This window comes from Globicephala melas, chromosome 17 (genome assembly GCF_963455315.2).
Source record: "Globicephala melas chromosome 17, mGloMel1.2, whole genome shotgun sequence".
NCBI lineage: Eukaryota > Metazoa > Chordata > Mammalia > Artiodactyla > Delphinidae > Globicephala > Globicephala melas.
Window position 1 is genome coordinate 45,888,719 of NC_083330.1, and position 20,672 is coordinate 45,909,390.

A 20,672-nucleotide genomic window follows, 5' to 3' on the forward strand; every position below is an offset into this window, starting at 1 on the left:
TTTGGCTTCAAGCAACTTCAGGCAGTTGGCTATGAGTATCAAGGACCAACACTTGGGAAGCACTTGGGAATAAGTCATCTGGCGGCTTGGACATAAGACCAGAGGTGTAATTGCTGGGAGGTGGTGATTGAGGACAGGACCCTGAGCACTGAGAGATGACAGCTTAAGAGCAGGACCCCAATCACTGGAGAACTGAGGCTCCAAGGACAGCCAGGATGCCAGCTTATAAAGAATAGGCAGGACTCAGAGACTTGGGGCTCAGAAGGTCAAGGACAAAGGCTGACTTGAGGATGGCTTGGTAAGGAGAACCATGGGAGAGCTCTTTACATTCCACCTATAAAGGGAAAAGGGGACAGAATGAATCCTGTAGTATAGGGGCAAGGCTAGATGTCAAGGCTAGAGCGAGAAGGGCATAAAGCAAGGGGCCAGGCAGCTCCTTCCATCCGCCCAGCCCCACCACCAAGATCTTCAGGACAGGACACACACAAGTCAAGAACATTTCAATTTAGTCCAATAAACCCCAAAGAGCTGTGATTACTTGGGGGGCCCATCCCAACTCAAGGTGAATGAAATCTTATATGGTTCTGAGAGCAGCTTTGTAACTCCAAGGAGGGTCTCTGGAGACCATGACTGTGCACAGTTCTCATGGTAACCAAAAGACTATGACATTCTTAGAGGGTGGTGAGGTCATAGAACCCAAGCTTTAAAGTAAGTGAATCATGTGTGCCTCATTTCTTTTTAAAAGAAACTTCTGAGAAGAGCTTAGAAGAATTTTTCTCCCCCGAGTGCCATTTCTCAAAGGTACTCACAGAACAATAAGGTGTGACTGTAATGGCTGCACTGAGTTGTCTTCTGGACAGTGTTAGAAGGGACATAAAGAAGGTGGACAGAGAACTAAGGCAGTTGAAATGCATTGACGAACTCAGCACACGATGCCTGTGTGACTTATACATGCACCCATATTGCTGCTGTGACTTGCACCCGTACCCGTACTGCCTGTGCTATTCAAAGCGATCACAGTCCTGCGGCCTGTGTGATTTCTACCCATGTTGCCTGTGTGATGCCAAGCTTTACTGTCTTCGCCCGTCTCTCAGAAGTTTGGAGAGGAAAGCCATTAGAGCCATAGAAGATGAAAAGAGAGAGCTTGCCAAGTAAGAGAACTTCCTAAGATTTTTATAGTTGGTATATTAGCTTCCTAAGTTGGAAAAAGGGGGGGAAAGTGTGACAATCGATACTTGAGCAAAGATGAAATGGGTTCAAGATAATGACTCTGGTGACTTAACAAAGATTTAAAAAAAGAAGAGTAAATGGGTCCATGATGGGAATTGTAAGATTCTCAAAAGACAGTGTAATGATGTCGATTGGCAAGGTTGTTTTCGGCTTGTAGCAGGAGTGCCAACGTGATAAATAATGTGGCTTTAATGAGAGAAAGAAACAGGGGGTGTCATTAAAAAGCTATTGGAAGCAGCAAAATAAACATTTTTTCTGGTTATGAGTAAAGTGATTTGAGTATATTTCGGCTTACAGAAATGACTTTGGGAGAAGTAATAATAATTGATCAAATCCTTAATGTTTGCCAGAGGCTTTACGAGCAAGGGAGCAAATTGAACAATAGAGGCATTTATATGGTTTTGTAGGAAATCCTTTCTCCTACTCCCCAACTCTTGATGACTTAAAATTCATCTGGAATTGGGTTTATTGTCTACCTCCCCCTTCAACTGTAGCAAAGATTGTGCAAATAAACTACAGAACTGAGAGCTGCAGTTTTCAGAATAGAGTTGAAAAGGTTTTAATAGAATTGGATAATTTTAAATGCACTTTAAAATTTTGGAGGTTTGATCACATTTTATTTTTTGCCTGAGAAAGCTTTCTTTTTCTGTCTACATATGCCATTTAGTCTGTTACTATGATGAAAAAAAATGGTTGAAAACACTGTCCCCTGGTTAAATAAATTATGGTACATCCATACATTGGGATGATATGTAAATGTAAAAAGGACTGATGAAGCATCTTAAGTATTGTCATATTAAGTGAAAAAAGCAAGGTGCAGAAAAACTAAATATGCTACTATTTTTTAAAAGGACACAAATAGATGATCTTTTGTACTGAAATCTATGTGACACATAACATTGTGTAAACTTAAGGTGTGCAATGTTAATTTGATACATTTATATATTGTAATACGATTACCATTGTAGCGATAATTAGAAACTCTATTGTCTTACATAATTATCATTTCTTTTTAGTGGTTGGAATAATTAAGTTCTAGTCTCTTAACCACTTTAATGATTGTAATACAATATTTGTTGTCTATATTCACTATATCATGTATTAGAGCTCCACAACTTACTACTCACTGCCAGTTTGTGTCCTTAAACAACATCCTTCCTACCCCAATGATAGATTAATAGATTAGATGACAGATAAGTAGATTAGATAGGTAGATAGATAGATAGACAGATAGATGATAGATAGATAGAAAGTAGATGATGGATGGATGGATGGAGAGAGAGAGAGAGAATGAGGCCCTTGACAACTGTGACAGTGTTGTTTCCCTGGAAACGGCAGTAGGGCAATTATTGTCCAGGTCATCAATCACCAAAGGTCAGGAATGGGCCTCCCTCAATAGTCTAAGAGGAAACTATTGGCAATAAACTCATCTACACTCAATTTGAACCAGTTTTAATGTGTACTCCTTAGAGTATCAAGTTATATAAATTTCATGCAGTGTGAGTCAGGGGTTCTTTTTTAAGTACTTGGTCTAAATGAAGGGTTACTTGTGAGCAGGTGTGTCCACTTCCCTGTGCCTCTGAATACTCGAATACCCTTGATCCAAGTCTGCTCATCCTTTGTCTCCTGGCTGTCCCTATTCTCCAGACTCTCCAGGTGAGTTCTTCACCACCTGGGCGCCCTCTGCCTACTCTGGGAGTCTCAATGATCTGCAGTGGACACAATTTCAGGCTTAATTCTTGGCAGTGTGGTTTTTACAAGAGGTAATGTTTTCTCTGGTTTGTCATACTTTTCCTGACAATGCTTGGATTTTTTGCTAATTTTTTTCTGTTGCTTGTGGCAGTATATGAATCTGCTGTTGTCTTCCTGGATCTCTGAACTGATAATCCAGAGTCCATTTCAGAAATGACCTCAGGCTTGCCCTTTTGCATCTCTCCCCAGCCACTTTTCTTCTTATTCATACCACCTTGGGAAACACTCCTATGCTCTATTTCTGACAGCTTGACATTTCACTAACCTGAAAAGCTTAGTACTACCTGCAAACCTAAATATTCAATTTTCTGAATATGGATGAAAATGTTAAACCCTGATCCAGCTCCAATCCCAGAGGACTCCTACATTAATATTTTTTTCAGTGAAATGCCTCTTTCTTCTTCTCTCTCAGCTCCCAGTCCATGACTAAATAGATCCAGAAATATCATGTTGATTCAATTTTTTAAAAAACAATCTTTGGTGTGAAACTTTGTCCAAGGCTTTTAGAATGGAGAAATCGTATTCACATGACCTTTTACCCCTTAAAGAGAAAGATAGCAGTTTGGTTAGGTTATGACATGTGCTTTCAGATGCCAGGCTGTGTTATCCAGAAGATTCTTTGCCCAGTGGGGAAGTAAGATTCCCTGGTCTATAGCTGCCATGACCCCACTGGAATTGTCTTTCTGTGTGAGAGTCTATGTGCTCTGTCTCTGGGTGCTCCTTTAATAACGGGCAAGAAGTTTTGAATAACCATATAATTCCCCCCAAGAGTCATTTGAGCCTTCCTGAGTGTGTGTTATTTGATTGATGCACGCGCGCGTGTGCTGGGTTTTTGGACTGGGTACAGAAGGTCCAATTCCTTTTCATTGTTTACTGAGCAGTTGCTTCAAAAGATACCTTGGCCGTATCTTCATTAGTAGAAACCCAAGTAAGTCCTTTCATTTCTTTAGCTTCTTTGATATTCTTTTTTCCTCCTCAAATTTCCTTTTGCACCCCAAGCACTCACCTTTTCTGACTCTTCCTTCCTTTTGATTGAGAGAGACTGGAGTGACTGAATTTGGTTTCCTTTGTAAGAAGGTAGATAGCTAGTGGGAAGCAGCCGCATAGCACAGGGAGATCAGCTCGATGCCCTGGAGGGGTGGGATAGGGAGGGTGGGAGGGAGGGAGACGCAAGAGGGAAGAGATATGGGAACATATGTATATGTATAACTGATTCACTTTGTTATAAAGAAGAAACTAACACACCATTGTAAAGCAATTATACTCCAATAAAGATGTTAAAAAAAAAAGAAGCCATGCAACCAGCCTGCTGTAAGTTTGCACCTGACTCACTTCCACACTTCGTGGGCTTCCTGTCTTCTGTACTCAAGTGCCAGAAGCAAAGTCAGCCCCTCCTCAATCCTGCCGTTATGAGTTTATTATCTAATTACCCCGCGGCAGAGTGGCTCTGACACCTGGCTTTAGTCCTTGCGGGCACATGAACCTTGATTTGCAGCTGCGCCTAGGAATGCACTGGGCTCAGCCCTGTGCCCTTTGCTGGTGCTTGGAAACTCATCCTGAGACTGTGCTTCCATCTGCTCATCCAAGTATCCGTGGGCAGCCTGTGGCTCAAGAAGTTCCCTTGAAAAGCCCCCCACAAAGGGTACCATCTTCTGAAAACTTCAAAAACCTGCCCTCTGGTTTCTTGTTTACCCCTCACGCTCTGAGTATGAAGATTTCACTGAATCACTCTCACTGGGGGAGGCTGGTGACTGTTAGCCCTCAGGGTTGCATTCTTTGTGGTTTAGCCTTCCTGGGTCTTAAGCCCTCAGGGAATCTTTCCATCCCCCATCCTTTGACCCAAAGATCAGGGCATAGTCACACCTTGGGAGCCGGCAGAGAGGAACTCCGGGGCTTTTTGGCTTTACTTACTTTATGGCTGGTGGCTGGTTGGCTTTCCCGCTGAGAGGAGAGTTCCGCTGTTTCCCTCTGTGTCCCTGCAGAGCTGGAAGCGAGTTGGGCCCCTTGGTCCCCTCTCATCACAATCTCTTTGTATGCAGAGGTCTCGGGGTGCCAAGAGTAGGAGTTGCTGCCCATCCAGGCCAAATGCATGTCCATTATTTGACCTTAGTGTTTAATGACACAGGACTCAGGGCCTGGTCGCTTAAAGCCTTGAATTTCAGGGAAGTCTGTGTAAAGCGGAGCCTGGTACAGCCTGTTAAAGAAATTTACCCTTTATTGAGTGAAAACCAAGTGCCTAACACTTCACCTTCATTTAATCCTTGTAACACCATGGCCATCTTATAGATTGATCAACCAGAGTCAGGGCAACGTTCATGATCATCAGGAAATGGGACAGCTGGGACCTGAAGCCAGGTTTGCCTGACTCTGGAATCCCTGTGCTTAATCACCTGGTTAGTGGTCCTGAGTGATCTTCCGACCAGGACCAGCAGCCAGCATCACCCGGAACTTGTTAGAAATGCAAATTCTTGGCTCCTCCCCAGACTGGCTGAATCAGAAAGTCTGGGGGTGGGGCCCAGACGCCTGTAATTGAACAAGCCACGCAGGTGTTCAGATGCACCTGTATCGTGCCACTCTGCTCCCTTCTGCTCCACTCTGATACCCTTATTCAGTATCAACCAAAAGTCAGGAGGAGAGAGACAAGGCAGGAAATGGGAAGAAGGAGAAGAAAGAAGAGAGAGGGAAAGATGCGTTGGAAAGGAACAATTGAGCTTAATGGGTCTTTGGAGGGGTCTAAATTAGGAGAAAAAGTAAAGTACTCCAAGGAAACTAGAGGAAGGCCAGCCTCCCTTTGGTTCAGAGTAGAGATAGGCATTCTCATCATCCTCATTACTTTATTCGTCAGCCGGCTGAACCTGATTCATACCTTTGTGAAGATGGCTGGCGATATCCCTCACCTTTGCTGTGGGCAGTATCGCGTTCAGGAGCTTGGTCATACATTCAGGTGAAATTCAGCTTCAGCTGAGAGAACAGGTGACAGCCCAGAGTGGCAGACAGATGGCACTGCCCACCTGCTTTTCCCTAGCATTCCGAAGAGCCTTCTGCCACCAACCAAAGAGGCTGACTTGCCTCTTTTTACTATGACTAAGTTCCCCCCTGGTGATAACTAGTAGAGCAGGCCATCTCTCTTTGCCCAGAACCCCACAGAACCAAGGAAAATCGCATGTGGGGTGACAGGTACTTTGCCAGGCAGGAGTCAGGTTGCAACTTCAGAGTTAAATCTGATGAGTAAAATGAGGCTCCTGCAATTTCTCCTAAACCCACACATCCCCACTGATAACCCCTGGCCTAGAAGCAAAAGGAAGAAGAAACCTTGTCTAGCCAAGACTTTGGGGCAATTTCCTGAAGACCCACATTTGTGAGAACCCTGTTCAGCTGCTGCAGTGGGGACGGGGCTGGAGTGATACGAATAGAGGAAGAGGGGGAATCTAAGCGAAAACAAAAACAAAACAGAAACAACAAACTTATACTTCAAGACTCATATTGTAAGAGGAGGAGATAGATCTGGGAGCCAGCTTTGGCTTGTAGATCTGGCTCCCAGATCCATCTCCTGTAGAAGACAACAGGGCTTATGGGTATGTTAAAAAAATATTCCCTCTTTTTGCTTATCTGTATTTTCTGAGTTTTTTACAATGAACTTGTATAACTTAAGTAACAAAAAGAAGTAAATATATTAAAAAATTCAGCAAAAAAAGTAAGAATTAAAAATGTATCTCTAACCAATCACCCAGTCACAGTCCAGACTCCTCAAACCAGAAGAGCTTCTAGAAAGCATACATGCCAATACCTCCTTTTGGAGGCCAAAAGATTTGCCAGGAGTGAGTCTTAGAACACAGATTTTTTTTTTTTTTTTTTTTGCGGTACACGGGCCTCTCACTGTTGTGGCCTCTCCCGTTGCAGAGCACAGGCTCCGGACGCGCGGGCCCAGCCACTCTGCGGCATGTGGGATCTTCCCGGACCGGGGCACGAACCCGTGTCCCCTGCATCGGCAGGCGGACTCTCAACCACTGTGCCACCAGGGAAGCCCTTAGAACACAGATTTTTTAAAAAAATGTTAAGGGATAAAAAGAAGAGCATTTCAGAGCATTAGGTTGTCTTTGGAAGGATCAGGCAATTAGAAAGAAAGTGGTCCCTGAGCAGGGCCAGAGCATTCAGGGCTGATGCCAGGCTGATGAGGTCCTCATGCCAAGAGCTCAGTCTGACTGATGGTTAAAATCATGACCTAGGCATTAAACAAGCCTGGATTTGAATCTAGGCTCTGCCATTCACCATCTTCACCAACTCCCCATCTACAAAATGGTGACAATTACACCTGCATGACAGGGTTCTTGTGAGGGTCAAATGAAACAGTGCCTCTAATGGCTTAACACTTTCCACGGCACACTGTGGGGAAAAAAAAAAAAAGAAAGAAAGAAAGAAAAAGAAAAAACACACAACAGACAAAAGCCTAGCATCCTAACTACGTGGCAAGCACTAGTATAGATTCTTTTCATTCATTAATTTAAGTCTCATGAAACCCCTAGAAATGGGTTACTATTATTGTCCCAATTTTACAGATGAGGAAACTGAGGCACAGAGAGGTTTAAGGAGCCTGCCCAAAGTTCCATAACTAATAAGAGGAGGAGCTGAGATTTAAATGCAAGAGAATGTGGTGATCATTTTGTAATGCATAGAAATGTCAAATCACTATGTTGTGCACCAGGAACTAACATAGTATTATAGGTCAATTGTACTTCAGAAAAACCCAACCCACCAACCAAACAAACTCATAGAAAAAGAGATGAGATTTGTGGTTATCAGAGCAGTGGGATGGGGTGGGGGGGATTGGATAAAGGTGGTCAAAAGGTACAAACTTCCAGTTACAGGATAAATAAGTACCAGGGATATAATATACAACATGATTAAGTAACAGTGCTGTAGGTTATATATGAAAGTAAAGAGTAAATCCTGAGTTCTCATCACAAAGAAAAAAATAATTTTTTCTATTTAATTTTGTATCTATATGAGATGATGGATGTTCACTAAACTTATCGTGATAGTCATTTCATGATGTATGTTGTCAAATCATTATTCTGTACACCTCAAATTCATACGGTGCTGTATGTCAATTATATCTCAATAAAACTTGAAGGAAAAAGAAAATGAAAAATAAATACAAGAGAAAGATCTGGAAGGCCAAGCACCCATCTGTTGTTAACAGGGGTTTACCTGTGAGGGAGTGTGATTTACATGGGAGGACTCTCATTTTTTACTTCTACACGCTTCTGTAAAGTTTGACTTTTCACAATGACTAGTGTTTATTACTTTTGCTGTTTTTCTTTTTTAAAAAAAGAGGTAAAAATATTGCTTGTTAAGCTGTGTCTGAGTTCCATGGTCTGAGCTTCTTCCTCCCACCCTTTCTTTTTCCTAAATTCCAGATTAAGAAGAACAACAAATAGAATTCTAGCCTCCTCTTGCTGTAGCAGTAACATTTTAGGATCAGTGAACGTGTGCGGCTTTGAACCCGATCAAGTCAAGGTGCGAGTGAAGGACGGAAAGGTGTGCGTGTCAGCTGAGCGCGAGAACAGATACGACGGCCTGGGATCGAAAAAGTACAGCTACATGAACATCTGCAAAGAGTTCAGCTTGCCCCCGTGTGTAGATGAGAAGGACGTGACGTACTCCTACGGGCTCGGCAGTTGTGTCAAGATCGAGTCTCCCTGCTACCCTTGCACGTCTCCCTGCAACCCCTGTGATCCCTGCAGCCCCTGTGACCCCTGCAACCCATGCTATCCCTGTGGGAGCCGGTTTGCCTGTAGGAAGATGATTTTGTAAAGTGTAGGAACCCAGGACTTAGTAGAGTCAGGTATCCAGCCCGGCAGCTCTTCCAGAGTTTCTCTCCCCCTTCCCATGGCCCGTGTTATTCAGGAACATAGAAAACTGAATACATAACTGCAATGCACTGGTGTGTGAGAGTATTTCGGTTCAACCCACCACAGAGCCCCGCCAGGTTAGTGGGCAACGGAAGGATGAACAGATGGGAACGGAGATGAATGGAGAGATCTGCCCTCCTGTGTGCTACTTTATACCCCACTACCGCCAAATCCCAGGAAAAGATACTTTTGGGGTGGGCATCCCCAGACACTGTTTTTCCAAATGATTTTGTGACATGACCTTGCCCAGAAATGAAACAGTCAAAGCAGAAACCAAGACTAGTTAGGGCTGAAGGCAAGCGCTTTTTTTTTTTTTTTTTTTTTTTGCGGTACGCGGGCCTCTCACTGTTGTGGCCTCTCCCATTGTGGAGCACAGGTTCCGGACGCACAGGCTCAGCGGCCATGGCTCACGGGCCCAGCCGCTCCGCGGCACGTGGAACCCTCCCGGACCGGGGCACAAACCCGCGCCCCCTGCACAAGGCAAGCGCTTTTTCAAAGCTACTCCGGTAGGGAGTACTGGAGAGAAATGTGGTTGGAGTTTTGACTGGGGCAACGATGAGAGTACAAAAGTATGGGGGGAGCATGTTCACTGACAGAGGGTGGGGTGGCCATACAGCTGTTGTGTCTCAACATTCCTGTGATTTGGGGGAAGGGCCAGCTCTGGCTCAGGGTGGTTTGCAACCTCCTAAGGATTTATTTCAACTATCTGCTTTTCTCAAACCCTAAAACTCCTTCAAGGCACAGAAGTTCAGTCCAAAGTTCATGAGTGGAAAAGTACAGCTGTCATGAAATGAGAGCATAGTTCACCTGAACTTGGATCCTCATGGACACAGCCCGTCAGTAATTCGTGACCGCCAAGACAGAAATAAGTGTAAAGGAAGAGGGATGATGGGGAGGGCTCAGAATGAGGACACTGGCTGGTTACAGATCTGACTGTTACAGGGAATGCAAAACCCTCACGTTTGCACAGTAAGTCTTTTTCATTAGTCTCAGCTGCATGTGCGTTAAAGCCTTGGCTGCATATGGGAATCACCTAGGGAAGCTTTAAAAACACGGATGCCCGACTTCCCTGGTGGCGCAGTGGTTGAGAGTCCGCCTGCCGAAGCAGGGGACACGGGTTCATACCCCGGTCTGGGAAGATCCCACATGCCGCGGAGCGGCTGGGCCCGTGAGCCATGGCCGCTGAGCCTGCGCGTCCGGAGCCTATGCTCTGCAACGGGAGAGGCCACAACAGTGAGAGGCCCGCGTACCGCAAAAAAAAAAAAAAAAAAAGGATGCCAAACCATAAAGGTAAAAAACACAAACTAAACCACACACACAAAAAGAAAAAAAAATTTTTTTAAACATTTTAAAGAAAAAAGTACTGATGCCTGGGTCCCATCTCCAGAGATTCTAATGTAATAGATTTGAGGTGTGCAGCCTGGACGTCGAGAATTTTAAAAGTCTCCCCAGGTAACTGAATCACACAGGTAATGTTGAGAAACTCTGGATAGGATCTTAAAGCTCTCAAAGCCCTTTTTCCTTAAAAGCTTCCTTCAAGTTCAATGTTACAGAATATTGATGGTGATAGCAAACACATTTTGCTTTCAGTTGAGGGAAGTACTGGCCCGCTAATACAGGTGGTGAATGAAAAATATTGAACATTTCAAAAATTTATTACCTAGCAGCTAGGTATAAATGAATGTTTGTATGTACCAAACGGTAGAGTTACCTTTATAAGTGCCTTGCCATACCTTGATGACATGTTCATAAATATTCTAGTTTCTAAGTAACACATTTTAAAAATGGATTTTGGAAAAATTTCATGCTGTGGAATCAATGGAATCCCACTGGTGTCTTGAAAACGTAGGAATCTCTGTCCTCTGGAGGGTGCCATTCCAGGGCATGCCTGGTGACAGTTCATTATTTTATTCACCTACCCACCTGCTCACCCTCCTGTTAGTCCAGATTCAATTCATTCATTCACCAACCTGCCAGCCAGATTTATCAGTTTAAATGCCAGATATTGTGCTCTATAGCAGAGATGGAGAGAAATACCCTCTTCACAAAAGCCTCAGATTAAATTCAAGGAGGTGTTTGGGGGGGTTGGGAGAGGAGGGAGTTCCAAAGAAACTGAATATACAAGGGCTAGGAGAGGCCAGAGGGGCATTCCAGATGGGCCTTGGGCATTTCCAAGGAATGTACTGGTGACCCCACTGCCTCGCAGAACACCTTGGGGAAGCCTGGCCTGCGGTGGACTGGTTGCCTGAGTCTGCTCATCATCCTCACAGGCAAGTGTTTGTCTACTGAGTACCTGCTATGACGAAGCGCAGTGCCAGGAGCTGTTGTCAATGAGAAGTACCTTTCCAGGAACTTCTCACAGCGAAGGCAAGACTAACACCATGCTATAATTGTCAAAGGCTTTAAGTGTGCTTTAGACAATGTGTCAGTAACAGGAAGAGTCCTGGAGTCAGGATGCCAGACAGGGTGTCTGAAATCCAGCACTCACTGCTCCAGAAGCAACTGGTCCACCACTTAGAACCCCTTCCAGCAGATCATCTTTCTCTTTGCACTGTAGAGAGCTCCCCCAAGGGCATGGTCATGACCCTTTGCGGCTGGAATAACTTCTGCTCTTAGTGGAATGGGGATCACCAAGCATCAGAAGGTCTGAAATTTCCAGTCTGGAAGGTTCTGGAGGGAAAATACCCCTTTTCTTCTACTAAAACTTCAGTGACAACTGCATTTTCATACACTAAGGATAATGGCCTGAGAAGAATTTTACTCCAGTTTGTGATTTATTTATTTATTTTTGCAGAAAACAACCTTTTTTTTTTTTTAAACTCATGAATTTGTAGGTCAAATTCAGGAAGGGCTTGGTGAGATGCTTTGTCTTTGCTCCATTTGGGAACACCCAAATGGCTGGAATCTTCTAGAGTCTTCTTCATTCACTATTTGGCACCTAGGCTGGGGTGACTCCAAGGGCTGGGCTGTGATTTTAGATGAAAAAAATCTTATAGTGGTGTACAAAATGTCACACTTTATTATACACATAAAGAACTGCTTTTACTGAAAACAATACAACAACATGAATCATAACATTCAGCATTAAAAATGTTTCCACTAATGGAACGTTTGAAATTAACACTGCATTAGAGGGGAGGGATAAATCAGGAGCTTGGGATGAATATACACACACTACTATATAAAGACAGATAACCAACAAGGACATATTGTACAGCACAGAGAACTCAATATTCTGTGATAACCTATAAGAGAAAAGAACCTAAAAAAGAATGGATATATGTATATGCATAACTGAATCACTTTGCTGTACAACTGAAACTAACACAACATTGTAAATCAACTATACGCCAATAAAATTAAAAAAAAACCCACTGCGTTAGAAAATTACAGGAATATGGTCACCATGCCTATGAAAACTACAGTCAATTAGTCAACAAAACAGTTAAGCTTTGTTCACTGTTTTTCTCCCCCATATGTTTGTGGTTATAAAGACCATTTCCATTAAAAATGGATCAAGGTTTAGTGTTGGTTCTATAGATATGAGTATTTATACCAGGTTTCCTGGGACACCCCAGGTTTCAAATGACTGTATTCTGGTTTGGGGATGGGAGGATGTGGTCCACACTGTTGGCTTTGTGTGGTGAGGGTTTCCTGATCCAGGTGTGAAGGGGTTAGAACGGACCATTTGGATAATATCTGAGACAGCAACAGAACAAAAGGGTACAAGAACGAGAAAGCTGTTTGACTGAAATTGGCAGCCCTTGAAGAAGCAGGCAAAGGTGGCAGGCAAGCATAAGGCCAGGATGTGTCTGGGCGAAACAACTTGAGAATAGATTAGGCAACCGTCTTGGAAGAGGAAGTTGGTTTTCTTGAATCAGCAGCTTAGTCACCTTCCGGCATCATCAGTGTCAAGTACTTTTTAGCCTTCAGGGCCTGGCTACGGGATTCTGACGTGGTTTCACCACCTCAGAAGGGGGTGGGTTTTAGAAAGGTGGGCCTACAGGTTCATTTGTGGGAGAAACCTTCATTCCTTCTTCACGTGAATCCACTCAAGGGCTTCCTCTGTGCCCCGCAGCCTGTGAGAAATGGCAGGATCCGGAAATGGCCAAAACCCAAATCTTTGCCTTTGAGGAGTTTTCAGTCCAGGGTGGGAGACAGGCTATAAAGTAGTAAATTATAATCCCACCTTATCAAGGATTCCTATCTAGATAGAACCAAGCACTGAGGGGCACAGAGAGGAGACAGCCACTAACCACGGGATAGCTGGGGTGACTCAGGCCGGCCATCGTGTAGCCTCACACAGTCCTTTCTCTAAGTCCTTTTCCGCTTCAGTGGGTGAGTACAGGGAATAACAAGACTTGTTCCTCCCCGGGTTGTGTAAGTGCTTCTGAGAAGCCCCCTTATCCTTCCAGGCTCCTGTTGCTTCTTTCCCTACTTTCTTCCCTTTAAGGACCTGTCAGAGTCCAGGCAGGAAACAGAGTACACTCAGCTGCGGTTTTTAAAAGGCTTTTTAGTGAAGTGACTATTTACAGAGGTGTGCATAGCTTCCCAGAAGTAGTAAGAGACATTGATGCCCACAGCAGCTGCCCACAAGGGGAAGCCACTCGCCCACCTGACCTGCAGAGGCAGGGGAAGAGGTGGTGGCGTCCAGGTGAAAGCTGGCCTCCTGGGAGAGGGGCTGCTGGACAGGAGCTGTGAATGTAGAAGAATGTACCGCTGCCAGGACTGCCCAGCAGGTGCATAGTGAGAGCAATAAATACTCCCACCTCCCTTTCCTCCCAACCTCCAATTCCCTGACAGTGTATCCCGTTAGCCAGCCCCAGTGGGCGACCAGAAGGCGAGGGAGCCCGTGAGGGGGTTCAATGAGGTTAGCCGCCAGGGCCCACAGCGGAACAGAGAACTTAATGCGGAACTTTAGAGTTAATGGAAAATAACCCACACTCTTTCTTTCCTCCCTCCCTCCCTCCCTTCCCTCTTACCTGCTTGCCCACAAGGCATCAGGCCAGGCATTGAGGAATCAAGGATCAACAAGCCAGACCTGGCCCTCACCTTTAAGTCTAGGAAGCAGACAGACAAAGGGATACAGGGTGGGATGGACGAGCTCAGGAAACAACCCTGGGGTCTGGTTTTACTTCACCAAATTCAAGCCATAAAGCTCCTTGCTCCTAGAACTAGTGTCTGGAGGGACCCCATGAAAACCTTTACTCACAGCTCATCCTAGAAAGCCCAGGTGATGGACCACTTGGAATTCAGAGACAAAATGCTTCTCAGCCCCAAGTCACTATCCCCCATGCCCTCTGTTATTCTTCAGCATTTCTATCTCTTATTTAAAGCCAGGCACTCTTCCTTAATATGTAATGGCAGAGAAATTCAGAAGAACAGCTTTTAACCTTGGGATGAAGAAAAACAATTTGAGCAAGACAGGGTACCCAGAAGCCATAACAAAAAATACAGATATATTCGATTACATTTTTTAATATTGTGAGGCAAAAATCATAAAGTCAATGGAGATATAATAGACTAGGAAAAAAATAGTTGAAACCTGTCAAAGTCTATACCCTTAGTAAACAATTTGAAAAGCAAAGGATAAACAATTTTAAAAGAGACAAGAAGAATATGTATAGCAGCCTTATTCATAATCTCTAAAAACTGAGAGCAGTCAAGATGTCCTTCAATAGAACATAAAATGGATTAAAAAAAACTGTGGTACGTCCACACAGTGGGATATTATTTTGTGATTTTAAAAACTAATAGGCTATCAAGTCACGAAAAGACAAGTATGAATCTCAAATACATATTGATAAATGAAAGACGTTAATCTGAAAAGGCTACGTACTGCATGATTCCAACTACATGAGATTCTGGAAAAGGAAAAACTATAGAGACAGTAAAATGATCAGTGATTGGCAGAGATTTGGTAGGAGTGGGGTAGAGGGTTGAATAGAAGAAGCATGCAATTTCTTTTAGGGTGGTGAAACTATTCTGTATGTACCATCCTTGTAGATACAGGACACCATGTATTGATCAAAATCCATAGAACTTTACAGCATAAATAGTGAACAAATGCATACACGTTAAAAAAAAAACAAAACATTTAGGAGGGACTCCAGGATTGAATGCAGACTGTGATGAAATAATCTGCATTACAAATGTAACAAAACACCTCCCTGAAGGGGGTGAGGGGGAAAGGCGCTGACCTAGGTAATTCTGGAAATGAGTAGAGCCATAAGACTAAAGGCAAAAAGAGCTGCGCATAAAACTGTACTCTGTTTGATGAAATTTTTTTCCCATCAGGGTATAGGTTAATAATTCTGATACTGGTATACATGTGTACTGGAAATAAACAATTAAGTAAATATTGGTGGATGGAGGGAGCCAGGCTTCTCTTGGAGTGGGCATTTACAAATAAGCATGGGAAAGAGGCTAGACTATTCCTCTTGGTGGTAATGGATTAGAGTTGCAGATACAGGAATTAATTCATGTTCATACAGAAATATTTATAGGTATGTATAGATATACTGGTAAGTTCACATATATTTCCTTGCTCTGTCAGCTGAGAGGACATGGAAGCAATAACACCCCAGTAGCAATGAGCAATCTTGTACCCAGACCTGGTTTCTAATACCATCCTCTCATAAGAGAAACTAGGACTCCTTGGAGAAAAGGCTGATTCTAGGATAGGGCAAGCTGATTCTAGGATACAAGAAGAACCTGGAGCACCTTGAAGTGCCAGAAAGTAAGGATGTGCTCAAAAAAACAAAAACCGTATTGATGGGGATATGTCAAAGGGTCATGGGAGCCATCTGAAATGGTCAAAGCTGGAACAATTTGAACAAGAAAATAAGTAAGATAGTATTGCATTATAACCCAAAATATAAAGTAAATATCCATGCATCCAAATGGATATATATATAAATGAATGATTGAGTAAACAATTAAATGAGGGAAACAGACAAATCTCTCATACATAAGAATTCCAAATAATTTATGTAGATACTTTATCCTAAAGGAGGAGCATAACAGTCGACTCCTTAGGTGTGGGTTGCACGTAGTAACTTCCTTCCAAAGAGTCCAGTATGGAAAAAGGGGGGAAAGAATAACTTTGCAGGGGAGAATCTGACAAACACTACCTCAGCCAGGTGCTCAAGGCCAACATCAAGGTGATTAGTCATGTTGATAGTTTGGATCCTAACGCCAGTCTAGTCATGAGAAAAAGATCATTCAAGTCCCAGACAGGGACATACTACACAATGCCTGACCAGCATTATTCAAAACTGTCAAGGTCGTCAAAAATAAGGAGTGTCTGAGAAGCTATCAAAGCCAAGAGGAGCCCAAGGAGATGAAACAACTAAATGTAACGTGGTGCCTGGATGGGATCCTGGCACAGAAAAGGGACATTAGGTAAAAAAATTAAGGACATCTGAAGAAACTCTTCAATTAATAATAATGTATCAATATTGGTCCATTGGCTGTAACAAATGTACCAAAGTAATGTAAGCTGTTATTAGTAGGAGAAACTGAGCACAGCTCTGTGGGAACTCTCTGCACTGTCTTCACAATTTTTCTATAAATCTAAAACTGTTCTTAAAAATAAAGTTTATTTTAGGGCTTCCCTGGTGGCGCAGTGGTTGAGAGTCCGCCTGCCGATGCAGGGGACGCGGGTTCATGCCCCGGTCTGGGAAGATCCCACATGCCGCGGAGCGGCCGGGCCCGTGAGCCATGGCTGCTGAGCCTGCGTGTCCGGAGCCTGTGCTCCGCAACAGGAGAGGCCACAACAGTGAGAGACCCGAGTACCGCAAAAAAAAAATAAAGTTTATTTTAAAATAATAAAATAAATGATAGGCAAGAGGGTAATTTGCAGAAGAGGAAATGTAAGTAGTCAATGGACATGAAAAAATCACCCTGAACCCTGTGTTCATTGCAGAGATGTGCATTAAAACATTAACGGCATATTTTTTTTCACACATCAAATTAACTTAAACCATAAACAGCAACACTATTTTACTCTGGCTGGAGGCGGTTTTGCGGTTAAGAGGGCATGCTCATTTCTTGCTGGTAAAAGTGTAAGTTACTAAACCTTTTGGACAACAATCTGACATTATCTACTAAAAGGCACATATCAGGGACTTCCCTAGTGGCACACTGGTTAAGAGTCCACCTGTCAATGCAGGGGATGCTGGTTCATTCCCTGGTCCAGGAAGATCCCACACGCCATGGAGCAACTAGGCCCGTGCACCACAACTACTGAAGCCCACGCGCCTAGAGCCCGTGCTCCGCAACAAGAGAAGCCACCGCAACGAGAAGCCCGCACGCAGCAACGAAGACCCAACGCAGACAGAAAAAAAAAAAAAAGGCACATATCTTTGGAGGCCATATACCACTTCAGGCAACCTTCAGAAATAAGAGCACTGGTGTCCACAAACCAAAGGACACATTTTGAAGCTTGGTTTGAAGAGGTGGAAGTCAGAAAACCATCTGAATATCTCTCAATGAGGTAAGAGCTGAATGGATTACAATTTGCTCATCCTGCGGAATATTTAATAAACATGATGAGTGAGGTCCCCATGGATTAATCTGGAGGGACTCCATGGTACATTAAGAGGAAGAAGTTATGGATTAACATGTATGACCCTGGTTCTGTAAAACAACCAGCACACAACACAACAACACAAATGTATGTGTGAAGATGAACATGGATGAAAGGTCTGAGTTGAATTTTTAATAGTTTATGGACAGGAGTTATCAGGGAAGAGTGGGCTGAGCCATCACCTTGTTCCTTATATATCTCTGCATTGTTCGTAACACAAACAAAGCATAGATTACTTTTTATTTTTAAGAAACTAAATAAAGTTTAAATTTAAAAAATTCAATGGTCATATGGTAGGCAGAATAATTTCCTCACCCACCCAAGACATCCAAGTCCTAATCCCTGGAACCCATGGGTATGTTACTTTACATGACAAAATGTATAAACTCACAGTTGCAAGTGTGACTAAGTTAAGGATCTTAAACTGCAAAGATTATCCTGGATTATTCAGGTGGGCCTGATGTAATCACAAGGATCCTTGGAAGAGGAAGGCAGGAGGGTCCCATCCACAGTAGGACATGTGATGCCAGAGGCAAAGGTTGGAGTGACACAAGCCAAAGGACCTCCAGCCACGGAATGCAGGCAGCCTCTTAGGAGCTGGAAAAGGCAGGAGATGGATTCTCCCCTAGAGTACGCAAAAGGAACACAGTTCAGCTGACACCTAAATTTTAGAACTTCTGACCTCCAGAATTTAAGAAAAGAGATTTGTGTTGTTTTAAGTCACTGAGATTGTGGTACTTTGTTACAGCGATAACAGGAAACAAATACAGGGTCACATTTAAGATGTGATTCACCACTGCTACTTTAGCATTTCTGAGATCCTGAAGGGAGAGTTTTTATGGGGTAAAAGACATAGCCTGAATATCTCAGATTTCAGCTGGGGAGGAGTCAGTCCCATGCGAGAGGAGTGTAAGGAAAACCTTATAAGATCAGAAAGCTTGTTGAAGGATGGCAGTGGTCCTCAGCCCTGGCTGTGCATCAGAATCAGCTGAGGATGCTAGAACACTCCTGCCAGAGGAACTCTCACACAGGCTCACAAGGGCACATACACGAGGATGCTCACTGCAGAGCTGCCAGGGCTGGAGGACAGCTCAGGGCTATGTGGGTGTTCATCCCTACAAGAATGGAAAGTAAGGTATGAGGGACACTGTGCAGGAGTGAGAAGCCAGGAGCTAGTATTCATATGTCAATAAAGACAGAACCTTAAAACATACTATTGGGGGGAACAGATAAGAAACAACCTACAAATGTACATTAAAAACACATATACCCAAACAACCCTATATATTTATAAGAATACAAGCACATTTAATAACATATCTAAAATCCCTGGGGTACCCTTAGCAGGAGGGAAAAAGAGTGGGGATCAGGGAGGAAGAGGTCAAATAATAAAGAGAGTAATAAAAATATTGAAAAGAGCAGTACTCTGAGTGCACTAGTGATGGTAAGTGGTATAAACATCGAGGAATCCAATCAATTTTATTCTGTGCCTAGACTCCAAAAAGGAGGAAGGAAAGATTCAGTTTAATGAGATCCAGCTAAAGGCTGGGTCTGGGTTATTTTTTTTTTATTTTTATTTTTTTGGCTGCGTTGGGTCTTTGTTGCTGCGCACTGGCTTCTCATTGCAGTGGCTTCTCTTGTTGTGGAGCATGGGCTCTAGGCACGCAGTACTTGTCAGTCAGTCAGTACTTGTGACACACGAGCTTAGTTGCTCCGCGGCATGTGGGATCCTCCTGGACCAGGGATCGAACCTATGTCCCCTGCATTGGGAGGCAGATTCTTAACCACTGCACCACCAGGGAAGCCCTGGGCCTGGGTCATTTTTAAAAGCTCCAGAGATGATTCTGATGTGCCTCCAGGGCTGAGAACCTGGGGCTCATGCTGAACACAGGCAGTTCTGTGGATGACCCTCTAGAGAAGAGGTGGCCCTGGAGAGAGCAGGAGGTGGTAGGGACACGGGGCCCCTAAAAATGGCAGCTATTGTGATAGAATGATGGCATCATGGGTAGTTCTCTTCCTGTATCTTCTAAATACTGTGAACATCTTTGTATTGCATATATATGCAATATATATTTATATTTTATTATTTATTTACATTTTAATTATATATATTAGATATATATTTTTAATGCCATTGACTTTTTGTTTTTAATTAGTTTTGAGTTTCTAGGGAGAGTTAAGAGCCATGAGGGAACTCAACAGCCACTTGAGATTTTAAAGCTCAGACTAAATAGTAGCAGGTGACAAATTCATCAAAAAGAAATGTTAAAGGGCAGTTGAAACAAGAGTTAACACTTTAAGGTAAGAAGAAATCTTAACAGTTATATCTAAAACATTTGTCCTTATATACTGCATTTCATAATTTAAATATAACAAGTGCATTTAATTAATATTTGTTATCTAGGTAAATGATACACTTATGAAAAGAAAGTGTGTGTACTGAATGGGGAGAACGTGTTAGGCTGAGTCCTCTGAGAAGCAAGTACAAGACAAGATGAAATGAACAAGAAATTTATTAGAGGAAACATCTGTGAGAGAAAACAGGGAGGGAGCCAGAAGAGGCTGGGAGAGCCTGGCTTCAGAGCATAATACAGGTCTGCCGCTTAGTGAAGGAGAGAGGAAAGGAACGAAGGCTGGGTGAAACCTTCTAAGATTACCCTGCAGTCTGAGGAAGGACCAGCATGGCTGTCCGGGAGTTCCCAAGTCAAAGTCACCTTCAGAGAATGCCACACCCCCAGCAATACGCCCACCTTCATATCCTTGTCACACCCCCACCTTCATATCTTTGTCACACTCCCTCATTGGCTGGGATTAGAATCCCCGCAGTTGGGAGGTGAGTGATGCATTCTCATGGCTGCCACAGAGATCCTCAGCTGTGTCAATGTTTATAAACTAAGCCCAACATCTATGCTTGGACTATGGCAGTGACATCATTTATTGAGTGGTGACACCTCTTATTTGGTGAGGATAGTAACTAACTGGAGAGAATTTTAAAGTTTTTCTAGGACTTGCCTGACACTTTCACTTAACTTGTTTTTGTGACGGTGAGATTAAGGAACATGGAAGGTGGTGGACAGACATGTAATAATGATGGAGAACTTGCTCCACGCCAGGCTCTATGCTGGCTGCTTTACATGCTTTCTCTCTTCTCATCCTCAAAATAGCCCTAAGAGATTGATGCTGAAACC

At 43.4% G+C, this 20,672-nt stretch overlaps 1 protein-coding gene across 1 annotated transcript; it reads left to right on the plus strand.

Moving 5' to 3' along the window:
* Positions 1-831: 831 nt before the first annotated feature.
* Positions 832-8,796, plus strand: ODF1 (outer dense fiber of sperm tails 1). The gene is made up of 2 exons (XM_030863123.2): positions 832-1,151; positions 8,400-8,796. Exons 1-2 carry the CDS (start codon positions 832-834, stop codon positions 8,794-8,796), a joined length of 717 nt encoding a protein of 238 aa, XP_030718983.1.
* The last annotated feature ends 11,876 nt before the right edge of the window (positions 8,797-20,672 follow it).